Source organism: Heptranchias perlo, chromosome 3 (genome assembly GCF_035084215.1).
Source record: "Heptranchias perlo isolate sHepPer1 chromosome 3, sHepPer1.hap1, whole genome shotgun sequence".
Taxonomy (NCBI): domain Eukaryota; kingdom Metazoa; phylum Chordata; class Chondrichthyes; order Hexanchiformes; family Hexanchidae; genus Heptranchias; species Heptranchias perlo.
This window is the reverse complement of record NC_090327.1, coordinates 129,487,621-129,501,033: the sequence shown is the minus strand read 5'-3', so window position 1 is coordinate 129,501,033 and position 13,413 is coordinate 129,487,621. Positions and strand designations below refer to the sequence as shown.

Sequence of the window (13,413 nt, the reverse complement as noted above, 5' to 3'; positions counted from 1 at the left end):
TCTGAAATTCTGATCCTGTTAAAATGAATGGAGTTCCTCTCGGAAGCAGGTGACTCCTCCCTCTCTCTAATGTCCCTGAAACAAGCCTGGAGGAGAGGAGACCTGAAATGAGCTCTTCCACTGGGCAGGAAATTTGATGTTTATTTTTCAAAAAAAGGAAATAAGTGTATTATGTGTAATGTTTTTCACATCGAAGGGAGTACTTTGAACAGAAAATACACTCCCTGCACTTGACTTCCCCGTTCACATTTTAAAATATTGCAAATATAACCAGCGTATATGGGCCATTATGCGTAAAAGATACAGCAAGCAGATTTTTTGGTTTCAGTTGTTGGGTGTAAGAAGTGTTGCTTTTAAATTACAAACCAATTACTATTTCTGCAACTGGGTTTATAGTTTCTGATGCTGCAGTTATCAGGACTGGATGCTTTATTGCACATTGGAGATTAAAATGCCATCATGATTTCTTTGAAGGAATTTCGAGTAAAATGTCCATTCTTTCCAGCATTTCCAGCTAACTAGTATTTAGATCACAACGGCAGTCCCCACCACTTATAGCAGGTACAATTGTGTTCACACAGTGGACACTAAAACCAAAAATCAAACGTAACCAAAATTTTAAGAGTACTCGCCTCCTTCCAAAGGTAAAGTCCGTGCAAAAGCCAAGACACGTTCATCTCAGGCTGGCCTTCAGTTTCCAGTCAGATGTGTCCACCGCCTGCTCCACAAGGGTAACTACGACTGCCTCGGGACCCCAGTCTACTTGGCCGCTGTCCTCGAGTACCCGTGCCCAGATCCTGGAGTTGACAGACAACGCGATGCGTGGGACAAGAAGTCACCCTGCCACCTGCAGCTCGCCATCCACAATGATGTGACCATCGCAGTGTGTCACCATCACCCAGACCCTGCTCCTGCATATCACCCAGACCCTGCTCCTGCCCATCACCCAATACCCTGCTCCTGCCCATCACCCAATACCCTGCTCCTGCCCATCACCCAATACCCTGCTCCTGCCCATCACCCAATACCCTGCTCCTGCCCATCACCCAATACCCTGCTCCTGCCCATCACCCAATACCCTGCTCCTGCCCATCACCCAATACCCTGCTCCTGCCCATCACCCAATACTCTGCTCCTGCCCATCACCCAATACCCTGCTCCTGCCCATCACCCAATACCCTGCTCCTGCCCATCACCCAATACCCTGCTCCTGCCCATCACCCAGACCCTGCTCCTGCCCATCACCCAATACCCTGCTCCTGCCCATCACCCAATACCCTGCTCCTGCCCATCACCCAATACCCTGCTCCTGCCCATCACCCAATACCCTGCTCCTGCCCATCACCCAATACCCTGCTCCTGCCCATCACCCAGACCCTGCTTTTAGCCATGAAATGCAGCTTTTACCTGGCCATCAGTGGCAACAGGTCAGCTGGCAAGGTGGGCTGGCAGCAGTCGCAGGAGGTCTAGATGTCCCAGGGTGACTGGGGGCAGCAGGACTGTCTGATCCAAGTTGCAGAAATCGTGAAAGGACAAAAAAAAACTAAAGTCACCATCTGCGGACAGACACATCACGAAGGGAATCGCACTTTAACCAGGCGCGAACAGCTGAATGAAGCTGCTTGAACTGCCCGATGTGATTAATAAGCCATAATCGCCGGCATTGTAATTGGCAATGGCAAATGGTTAGCTCCAATTTCCCGATATAGGCGGCTGCCTGAGACCAGCGTGGACAGTACAAGTGGTGGGAACTGTACATCTCCTTGGTTTAAGCAGTGAAACATCACAGAGACCTGGACAGTGCTGTGGACAACCAGACAGTCAACACACCAGACTGCCTCTTTGACATTTTTCATTATTTCCTCTGTGGGCAAATAAAATTCACAAATACAGCCTTTCAGTCATATCTAGCTCAAGGCTTTCTTGAAATAATCTTGTTCTACTTATATAAAAAAAAAATCTTTTTCTTACAAGGAAAAATATTTAAACAGCTTGTTTTTCATCATCTGGACCTCTCTGGTCAACAATAGGGTTGTCCAAGTTACGTGAGGTGAATGTTAAAGAGTTCGTGCCTTCAGGAGAAAGAGGAATGAAATTAGGTGGGAGAGGGTGAAATGGCACTGGCCAACAAACTCATTTGTACTTTCATTGGCATCAGGGCTCAAGCTGTGAACTTTAGAGCACTCTGTTTTACCACTCCTGTAGCAAGGAGAATTAATACGAATTACAGGAGCCAAATCAAATCTCTTCAAGGTCCATTTGGTTTTTGGTTGGTAAGAAATGGGGGGAGACCGTGCATTAGCTGTGCCTGGCTCGCAGCAGATCTGGTCTTGCCCGATAATGCGAGGTCAGCTCATTTAAATATTTTTGCGGTGCTCCAGGTGCCTAGTGCCTGGGAGCACCACGGGGGTTTGTTGTGGGGGTTGGGGGCGATGGATCCGCAATGTCATGCACCAGCAGCAAGTAAAGGGCTGCTAAGTACCTTGCAAGGGCCGCCGTTTCTTTTAGAAATATATGTCGGTTGGTGTACAACAATCCTTTTCGAAGATTGCAAAAAGGCCGCTGAGTGATTGGAGGGCTACTCTGGTACTTGAGACGCATTATAGGCCAACAACCTAACGCAAATAAAAACTGGGATCTCGAACTTCCACAGGCTGGAATCCAGTGGGTGGCATTGGGATCGAGCCCACCAGCACCCTGCAACGCTGACCCACGCCCGAGTTTGCGTGGTCAATGGGAGAAGGTTCACTAGGTTGATTCCGGGTATGGAAGGGTTGTTTTATGAGGAAAGATTGAACAGGTTGGGTCTATACTCAATGGAGTTTAGAAGAATGAGAGGCGATCTTCTTGAAACATACAAGATTCTGAGGGGACTCGATAGGGTAGATGCTGAGAGGATGTTACCCCTCATGGAGGAAATCTAAAACTAGGGGGCATAGTCTCAGAATAAGGGGTCGCCCGTTTAAGACGGAAATGAGGAGTAATTTCTTCTCCCAGAGGGTCGTGAATCTTTGGGATTCTTTACCCCAAAAAGCAGTGGAGGCCGAGTCATTGAATACATTCAAGACTGAGTTAGACAAATTTTTGATCAGCAAGGAAGTCAAAGGATATGGGGAAAGGGCGGGAAAGTGGAGTTGAGGTAAAAATCAGATCAGCCATGATCTCATTCAATGGCAGAGCAGGCTCGAAGGGCCGAATGGCCTACTCCTGCTCCTATCTCTTATGGTCTTATAACACTTCATTTGCATGAGACAGGCGGGAGTAACTGCGATTTGGGGTGCTCATTTTCCCCATGCCTCTGGAAACTGGCATGGCTGCCTGCTCAAGGAAAGGGGATGTCTAGGCCCCCCCACCCCCCGCCCACCCCCCCACTCCCCAATCCTGCCACTGCTCAGATCAGCTCCAGAGTAAGGCCCAGGCTATTTGCCAGGCCTGCACCCCACCAGTGGGGCATATGTGCCTTTGTGGAGGCTGGTATCCCTGATATTTCATGGTATGCCAGCCACTGCTGATACGCCATGTCTCCATTCAGGGCCAGGAGTGGGAATTCCCAGCTTAGGGAATCCCTTCCCCAGCTCCATTCCCTGACCTGTCATTTGCTTTATAAGGGGTGGAGAACCCGAGCGGAGAACCCGGGGGTGGGGGGGAATATTCATCTGACTACGGCCCGTTGACACTAAAAACCTCAGGTCTAATGATTACCTTCCTTTAATTCTTTGCAGGGTAAACAAGGACGTCAGGGATCACCTGGGCATGATGGACAGCCAGGACTAATGGTAATGTGGAATCATTTGGTGCTGACTTAATCACTCCGGTGATGATTACCTCCACGGTCATGTAGGGGCAAAGAGGGCTGATGTGTTGTCATTTGGTCGGATGGGTATTGGATTAAGGAATGTCCCTTTATTTGCAGGTGGCGGGTGGGGGGGTGGTGGGTAGGAGGTCAGGCTGTGGCGTCGAAGGTTTGCTATGTTGCATACAGGAGGAGACTGCTGAGATGATCTGCGTTCTGATGAACTTTTCAGCAGGTCACAGAGATTCCCAATTGCCTCTTTGCTGAAGTGCAGTCTACTGATGCACAGCTCCTCAGGAAGCGTATGTAAATGAGGTTAGTGGGGACTCAGTGGGCGGATTTGGGATTTGGGAAGGCTCCAAAAGCATAAGGCAACTCGGAGGACGGGAGGGAGCGGGGTGGGGGGGAAGCATTTTAATGGCACAAAACAAGCGGAAATGACTTCCACCCAATTTTCCTGCCTGAAAGAATCTCCTGTGCTGTTTATCCATCGTTAATACGCTGAAACTGGTTAAGAAAATTCACCCCCTTGAGGTATTCTAATTGTTAAAATAGAAACAAAAAAAGTTCATTGAAAAATCAAACTTCAAGAATAGTTCAGGCATTTGACTGTACCTCTAGCCATGGTTAATCCTGCAATAATGACTTCCTTGGAAACAATACTGTGTACTAATAAAGAATCTTCATGCAAGGCAAGGAAGAGCCAGTACTGAAATAAAAACAGAAAATGCTTGAAATGCACAAGTTGATCAACATCTGAATGAGAGAGAGAGGTTAACATTTCAATTGTAACCCTTGATCAGAACTGAACTGTGCTTTTATCTCATCGTTCCAACATTCATGATTTTCTTTTTACCTCTTCAAGCAATAATGCACTAGCCACTGATACCAGTTCTTGACGGTTAGACCCGTCTAGTTTCCAGCGTCAGGGCCATTTAAATATTTGTGGCAGCTCCCTGGCCTCCAGTATGGAGTCCGTTTGGAGGTGGGGGTGGAGATTGGCTGCGAGTCCTGTTGCTGGCAGTATAAATACGGGGGTAGGTGGAGAAACGATCGATTGGCTAGGTCTTTTGGGGCACTAAAGTTTTAAATTGCTCCTGTGCCACACACAGACTACTGGACGCCAGAGACTAAATCCCAGACGTGATGGGGAGTAATATAGAGCTGGCTCCAAAACAAATTCCTGCCCAAGTCTACTGGAGTTAATCCAACTCGCTGGTGTAACTCCAGTTTAAAGTTTACCCCACCTCGCTCCTGACTATGTGACTTTGTTAAGTCAGTGTACCAATTCAGTGGAGCAGTCCAAGAATAAAGCGTGGTTTAAGTATGTTTTTTTAAAGAAGCAGACATCTATTAAAAATTTAAAACGGTGCGTGCTTGCAGCATTTCAAAGGCTCCGAGGAATCACCCGGCCAAGGAAATCTAGAATACCTTAAAAAAACAATCAATCAGCAAGATGTTTAACCTGGTAAAATATTGAAAAGGCCATTTAACGTGTTTGATGCGGCAAAAGAATTCTACATTGTGCCAGCACAACCCAGAGAGTGGATGCAGCATTGATACCTGTCCAGCAAAAGAGAAATCACCCTCCTGCGCAAAGAAGAAACCAGCAATCACCCAAATGATGCATGAACCCCCCTGTCCAGTCCGGTTCAGTCCAATCCAATCCATCAGTACCCCGTCCTTGAAGACTGAAAGGCAGAATAAGCTGCTAGACACTGCCCCCACCCCCACACTAATTAAAAAAACTTCGATGCTCAGCCCACCGCTGACTGAACAAACTCCCACTGTCAACTTCTCATTACCCTGCTGAGATGGTAGACACTCTCTGGCACATTCCCAGTACTCAATGAGGCAAAATCTCCAAACCAGAATCCCCCCATTCCTACTGAGGCAAATGTTGATCCCCTGTGTCTCCTTTTCTTTCCCCTTCTTCCCTCCCCTCTCCCCCTCCTCCCCTCTCTTCATCCCTCCTTCCCTCTCTTCATTGCTCCCCTCCTCTCTTCCCCCTCCTCTACTCTCCCCTCCCTTCTCCTCTCCTCTGCCCTCTCTTTCCCCATCTCTCGCCTCTCCTCTACCCCTTACCCCATCCCTCCCTGTCTACCTTGCTCTCCCCCTCTACTGTCCTTTTCCCCCTCCTCAACCTTCCCTTCCCTGTGCTCCTGCTCTCTTTTGTCCCTCTCCCCCTGCCCTCCCTTCCTCCTTCCATCTCCTCCCTCCCCCAATCTACCTTCTCTTTTCTTCCCTCCCTTGGTTCAATTATCTCACTGCCGTCTAACCCATCTTGACCTTAAAAGTGCCCGTAGCCTTGACTCCCCATGTGTAATACCACAGGAGGTTGACTAGTATATTATCAAAATAAATTTTGGAATTGATAGATGTAACTCTGAAATTACATCACTGAACCTTGTGCTTTTTTTAACCTTACCTTTTTATGTCATTGCTCGATGCTTATTTAGGGAGATGTTGGTGGGCCAGGACTGCCAGGACTTCCCGGACGTCCAGGTTCAGCAGTGAGTAGCATCTAAATTTCAGTTGCAGTCTAAATGAATGTACTTTAGACGAAATTTGGTATGTTTACAATTCTTTAAACTAAGGCTTTCTTTTAATGTTCATTGTGATGTCACTAATCTAAGTCTAGATACAAATTTCTGAATGAACTTGCTCACTGGAATGTTATTGTTAAATAATTTGCTACAGCTCATGCCCACTCTTATCAACTGCAGTAAATATACCATTTGATGTTTTCTCAGGGGCAGGCCGTGAGAATGATGGTAAATGGCATTCTTCGTAGTCCATTTCAAGGGATTGTGTGCATTTTGTAAAGAAAAATGTGCTAATCCATTTATAAATTAAGTAATTAAATTTATAATTCAGTTTTTATAAGACTACACGTCTCAGTATGATAGTGATTGATGACAGTGATTCTAAATAGAACCATTAAGCCATAGACGTTTACAAAATAGAAGGAGCCTATTTGGTCCATCATGTTTATGCCAGCTCTTACCCCACTCTCTCCCTATGGCCCTGGGTCTTCACTATGGTCCAATATCTTCCTCTACTTCAAACATTTATCCAATTTCCCTTAAAATGATGCAATGATCTCTTCTGTGGCAAAACATTCCATAGAAAGAAAAGAAAGAAAGAGCTTGTATTTATACAGTGTTTTTCACGACCTCAGGACATACCAAAGGGCTTTATCGCCAATAAAGTACTTCTGAAGTGCAGTCACTGTTGTAATGTAGGAAACACGGCAGCCAATTTGTGCACAGCAAGGTCCCACAAACAGCAATGTGATAATGACCAGGTAATCTGTTTTAGTGATGTAGGTTGAGGGATAAATATTGGCCAGGACACCAGGGGAACTCCCCTGCTCTTCTTTGAAATAATTCCATGGGATCTTTTACCCGAGAGAACCTTTTGGGATCTCGGTTTAACGTCCCAACCGAAAGGCGGCACTTCGAACAGTGCAGCACTCCCTCCGTAATCCAATAGCCCTCCCTGCAAAGAAATCTCTCCTAACTCCTCTCCTCAATCTCTTTTAAAATTAAATTGTTGAGTCCTTGTCTCTGACTCCCCAACCGGAGGAAATAACCTTTGCTTATTCACTCTATCAAAACCCTCCCTGATCTCAAAAACCTCCTATTATATCTCCTAGTATCCTCTGCTGCAGTGGAATAGTCCTAGTTTTCCAAGTCTCTCCTCAACTATAATTTCCCATTGCTGGCGTTATCTTGGTACCCACTGTGAGTCCTTCATACGACCTCACTGTCTTCATGAATTGCAAGGGCTTCCACTGCATTAATGTGTAAACGCTGCATGATCACCAGCACCACAACATGCAGGTCTGTGCCCACTTTCTTGGCAGCTGCCATGATGCTTTTATATTGCGCCAATCCCCCATCACCCCACTCTTTTTGACAGTAAATGGCTGGCTGTTTGGGGACAGGAGCTATCCGGTGGTCATGAGGGTGAAGATGTGCTGTCATCGCGAGGGATGGCATCATGTTCCATTCCCATTGCACGACAGCCCGTGCTAGTGGGCTGAGGCTTAGCACTTAAGATTTTTCAAGATATATGAGGCAGCTTAGCATGGTGTTCTTGATGACAGGAAGAAGCAGCAAGTGTGGCCAAGAGAGAGAAATAGTTGTAAGGGCAGTAGCTGGTTTTGAGGGCATGAGTGAAAGCAGAAAGGAGGTGCAATGAAGTATTCCCTGGTGACTTGAGAAGAGCCACATGAAGCAGGGAAGGGAAGGATCGATAGTACTGAGGCTAATGAAGGGTCCTGACGTTTTGTGCAGAGAGTAAGAGAGATGTGAAGGGGAGTGTTACCTTAGCAGTCCTGGTCAGATCATTATTTTTGTTCTCTGCACTGCAGCCAGGTCCTGAGGACAATGCTGATGGCATTGACATTTTCTGCCACCTCTCTCCATTCCTGTTGAGTAAGCTGTCTTGGCATCAGTTACCCATCAGAAGAGAAGCGAACCTCCTTCCTGCTGCTCACTTGGCCATTCAGCACCTCCACTGTTGCATCGGAGAGCTTGGGGGCCCTGGTCAAAGACCTGATAATAAAGGATGAGATAAAGACAGCAGTGAGAAAGGATCTTAGCTCAGAAAATCAGGATGTAGAATCAGTATGGGTGGAGTTAAGAAATAACAAAGGGCAGAAAACATTTGTGGGAATAGTTTAAGGGCCTCCTAGCAGTTGTTGTAGTGTTGGACAGAATGTAAATCAGGAAATTAGAGGAAGGTGTAACAAGGATAATGCATTAATCGTGGGGGGGCTTTAATCTTCACATAGACTGGGCAAACCAAATTGGCAAAAGTAGTTTGGAGGACGAGGTCATGGAATGCATTCAAGACAATTTAATATGTCGAAGAACCCACTAGGGAACAGCCTATTTTAGATCTGGTATTGTGTCATGAGACAGGGTTAAATAGTAATCTTATAGTAAGGGATCCTCTGGGGAGAGTGATCATAATATGATAGAATTTCATATTGAGTTTGAGAGTGATGTATTTAAGTCCGAAATTAGGGTCTTAAATTTAAGCAAAGCCAATTATGTAGGTATGAGGGGAGAGTTGGCTAAGATAGATTGGGAAATTAGATTTAAAAATATGACGGTAGATAAGCAATGGCGAACATTTAAAGAAATAATTCATAATTCTCAATGAATATACATTCTCTTGAGGAATAAAAACTCCATGGGAAAAGTGATCCAACCATGGCTAACTAAAGAAGTTAAGGATAATATTAGATTAAAATAAGAGGCTTATAATGTTGCGAAAAGGAGTAGTAAGCCTGAGGATTGGGAGAGTTTTAGAAACCAGCAAAGGATGACCAAGAAATTGATAAAGAGGGAGAAATTTGAATATGAGAGTAAACTAGCAAGAAATATAAACACAGATTGCAAGAGCTTCTACAAGTATGTAAAAAGGAAGAGATTAGTGAAAGTAAACGTGGGTCCCTTAGAGGCAGAGACAGGAGAAATTATAATGGGGAATAAGGAAATGGCAGAGACGTTAAACAAATATTTTGTATCTGTCTTCACAGTAGAAGACACAAAAAACATATCGGAAATAGTGGGGAACCAAGGGTCTAATGAGAGTGAGGAACTTAAAGTAATTAATATTAGTAAAGAAAAAGTACTGGAGAAATTAATGGGACTAAAAGCTGATAAATCCCCTGGACCTGATGGCCTACATCCTAGGGTTTTAAAAGAGGTGGCTCCAGAGATAGTGGATGCATTGGTTTTGATCTTCCAGAATTCCCTAGATTCTAGAACGGTCCCCATGGATTGGAAGGTAGCAAATGTAACCCTGCTATTCAAGAAAGGAGGGAGAGTGAAAAGAGGGAACTATAGGCCAGTTAGCCTGACATCAATCATCGGGAAAATGCTAGAATCTATTATTAAGGACGTAGTAACAGGGCACTTAGAAAATTATAATAAGATTAAGCAGAGTCAACATGCTTTTATGAAAGGGAAATCATGTTTGACAAATCTATTAGGGTTTTTTGAGGATGTAACTAGCAGGGTAGATAAAGGGGAACTAGTGGATGTAGTGTACTTGGATTTTCAAAAGGCATTCGATAAGGTGCTTCACACAAGAGGTTGTTACACAAGATTAGGGCTCATGAGATTGGGGGTAATATATTAGCATGGATTGAGGATTGGTTAACGGACAAAAAAGAGAGTAGGAATAAATGGGTCATTTTCGGGTTGGCAGATTTTAACCAGTGGGGTGCCGCAAGAATCAGTGCTTGGGCCTCAGTTGTTTGCAATATATATCAATGACTTAGATGAGAGGACTGAGTGTAATGTATCCAAGTTTGCTGACGATTCAAAGCTAGGTGGGAAAGTAAGCTGTGAGGAGGATGCAAAGAGGCTGCAAAGGGATATAGTCAGGTTTAGTTAGTGGGCGAGAAGGTGGCAGATGGAGTATAATGTGGGGAAGTGTGAAACTATCCACTTCGGTAGGAAGAATAGAAAAGCAGAATATTTCTTAAAAGGTGAGAGGCGAAGAAATGTTGGTAGTCAGAGGGATTTGTGTGTCCTTGTACATGAATCACAGAAAGTTAACATGCAGGTACAGCAAGCAATTAGGAAGGAAGTTAATACACTATCAACTCAAGAATTAGATAAAAAGATCTTATTGGTGCCATTCCAATGGTTCACATGTAAAATTTCTATCTCTGGGTCAAAAAGACCAAGAAGGTCCCGGGTTCAATCCCCCATCTGACCTGAGTTAACTGCTCTCAGCTGGAACAGAGGTAGGGGCCATGCAATTAATTGGCTGCAGGACCCCAGGGTTAGGAATGGATTACTTGCTCTTGGATTACTTTATAGCAACTCCTGCTGAAAGTGGACCTGGGTGAAGGAAATGTGATGTGACATCTTTCACAGTGTTTAACCCCACTGTCTCACAATGAATAATGGGCACTCGGGTGAGGTACCAGAGGGTGGCCGCCATCTGTGGGATTGTTTCCCAGGAGAAACTATACCTTCCCCAGGGAGGGGCTACACCGAGGGAGACTACACCTTCAGAAGAGGCGGGGGAAAATCTTATCAAATTAGCAAGAGGGAATGATATCATGTAGTTTCACAAGAATTAAAGAGTTTAATACAAATGTTAGACCCACCAAATGTTGTCCTTACAAAGGTAAGTGTTTTGCTATATTTAAGATGACAAAAGTTCAATTACCGTGATGAATACATTGATCATTCTTTGTTTTTGTCTAATATTTCACTTGTATAACAAATGCAGATGCCAAGAAATAGTTACCAATTTAGAATTAGCTCACACTTTTTATCACTCACAGGGTTTAAGAGGGGAGCCTGGAATTCCAGGCCTGTCCGGCTCTATTGGGATTCATGGAGCAAAGGGAAATAAGGTAGGGATTCACATCCATGACTGACCGAAACTTGAAGTTCTCATCCTGTTCCAACTTTCATTCTACCCTCTGAATAATGCATTTGCTTAAACTTGAACAATCTCCAAAACTTTGCCAAATCAAAACCAGATTGATTTTGGCTTATAAAATCTTTGCTTACAAAAGCTGTTCCTCAACTGAAATAATAATGTTCTACAGAAAAGAATCCAAGTGAGGGAATATGACACTGTTTGTAAAACTACTTAAATCACTGTGGGAAACAATAATATGCCGATATATTGAAAGACAAATTGTAAGAAATGAATGTGTTAGTTCTGCAAGTTAACATTTCCAGCCAATGTCATTCCATGTAATAATATTTTACAGGGTGAGCCAGGAAATCCTGGGAAGAAAGGCAGCCAGGTAATAATTACTTCCTTTCGATGTTTTTGTTTTAAAGTAATGTCAGTGGCATCTTTCTCTTATAAGTGGGACAGTTGTTCAGAACTTGTGTTGCACTTCAATCAAGCACAGTAGAAATAGAACAATGTATAAAATATTGCAAAGCTAGAATATTAAATGATTCAATTGGCATTGCTATTATAGTTATAGAACTATCTGAGCCCCAGGCTTGGGTTGGAGCTCTCTAACACACCATGGGGCTCGATTTTTGGATGTCCGAGCCAACGGGTTCGTGGCGGGGGGGCTCCGAAAATCGGGGATTCCCGGGGCGGGTCCGGAGCCCGGCTCCAACCCGCCCACTTCCGGGTTCCCCACTGACGCGCTGACATGCGCGCGCAGCCCCCGCATGTGGGACTCCCACTTAAACCAATTAATTAGATAGTTCAGGTCATTTGCAGACCTGATTTGTAGGATATTTTAGAAGGGGTGGGATTTTCAACTCAACTGAGCGTGTTTCCCGTACTGGGGGAAACACTCCCAGTTGAAATGGACGTGTTGCAGCCATCAGCCTGTGGCAGCTGCAAAGGTCCATTTGACAGGTCGGGGCGGGGAGACCCTCACTCATTGCAGGAGGCCACTCTGTCACTTTGGACAAAGTTTGACCTCCACCACCCTCCTCCTAACAATAAAATTCACCAACTTGCAACCTCAACCTCGATGTGCATACACATTTACCTACCTTGCGGACCCCCTCAAACGTACATCTTCCAGATGGGGGCCACCATAGCTGCAGTCATGACCTCCTCGGAGGACGAACAGCATCACCAGCCTCGCCGGCCACACCGTCCACCTCTGACACGTGGAGCTCCACAACACAGTGCTGTGACACATCCACCTGCACAGCAGGAGGGAGGGCAACCGCAGAGAGAGATGCGTCGCAGAAGGCACTACCCTCGCCACAGGCTCTACCAAGGCTCAGCTTCCTGGACCTCTCTGAGCAGCAGTGCTCATGGAGGCTCAGAGTCACTCGACATGTAATTGTGGACATCTGCAGCCTCCTTCATGTCGAGCTGCTCCTTGCTGGCCCGAGCACCATCTTCTTACCTGTCGCTGTCAAAGTCACCACTGCCCTCAACAATTTCTCCTCCGCATCCTTCCAGGGTGCCACCGGGGACATTGCCAACATCTCTCAGTCGTCTGCACAAAAGAGCCCTGCAAATACACCTGCACCCACTCTGCAGTGACACAATGGGTGGCATCAGTTGTGGGCCCTCATAGTGATCCTCAGGAAAGGGCATTATTGCACAAACCAGACAAGATTCGCAAAGACATGGCAGTAGTGGTGTCAATATAATATGTAATGTGAGTTGATCAGAAATCAAATATAAGTAAAAACCATGACAAACCCTCAAACACCCTTGTGCATCCCCTTCATGCTCACGACACGTTTGCCTTACGCTGCCTACTGCACATATGTGATGCATGCCCTGTGGCTGCAGCACAGGTAGTGGCAGGTTGAGTGAGGCTGACTGTGAAAGAGATGCACGAGAGGGTGAGTATGAGATAGAGCCATGAGATTGTATGAGGATTGGGTTGAGTGGTAGTGGTGGGATGAGTACTGGCGAGGTGAGTAAGTGCAGGTAAGATGAGAATGAGCTTTGAGTGGGTATGAGGGGTGATGTGACAGAGTAGTGTTGGCAGTGCAGAAGGAGATGTGGGGTGGGGGCGGTGATGTGGCAGACGGAGTGTAGGGGAATGAGTAAGTGTACTCACTTCGGCTGACCTACTTAGGTCACTGAAGCTCCTCCTGCACTGTATGCAGGTGGGCGATATGTTGGTGGTGCTG

General features: G+C 45.6%; 1 protein-coding gene across 1 annotated transcript in view; it reads left to right on the top strand.

The window, feature by feature from the left end:
• Positions 1 to 13,413, top strand: part of LOC137308814 (collagen alpha-1(XXI) chain-like) — a 141,045-nt gene that overhangs the window by 109,648 nt on the left and 17,984 nt on the right. Inside the window, exons 12-15 of the mRNA XM_067977287.1 lie at positions 3,723 to 3,776; positions 6,253 to 6,306; positions 11,115 to 11,186; positions 11,553 to 11,588. Coding sequence (XP_067833388.1) covers positions 3,723 to 3,776; positions 6,253 to 6,306; positions 11,115 to 11,186; positions 11,553 to 11,588 — 216 coding nt within the window. The remainder of the gene's footprint in view (positions 1 to 3,722; positions 3,777 to 6,252; positions 6,307 to 11,114; positions 11,187 to 11,552; positions 11,589 to 13,413) is intronic.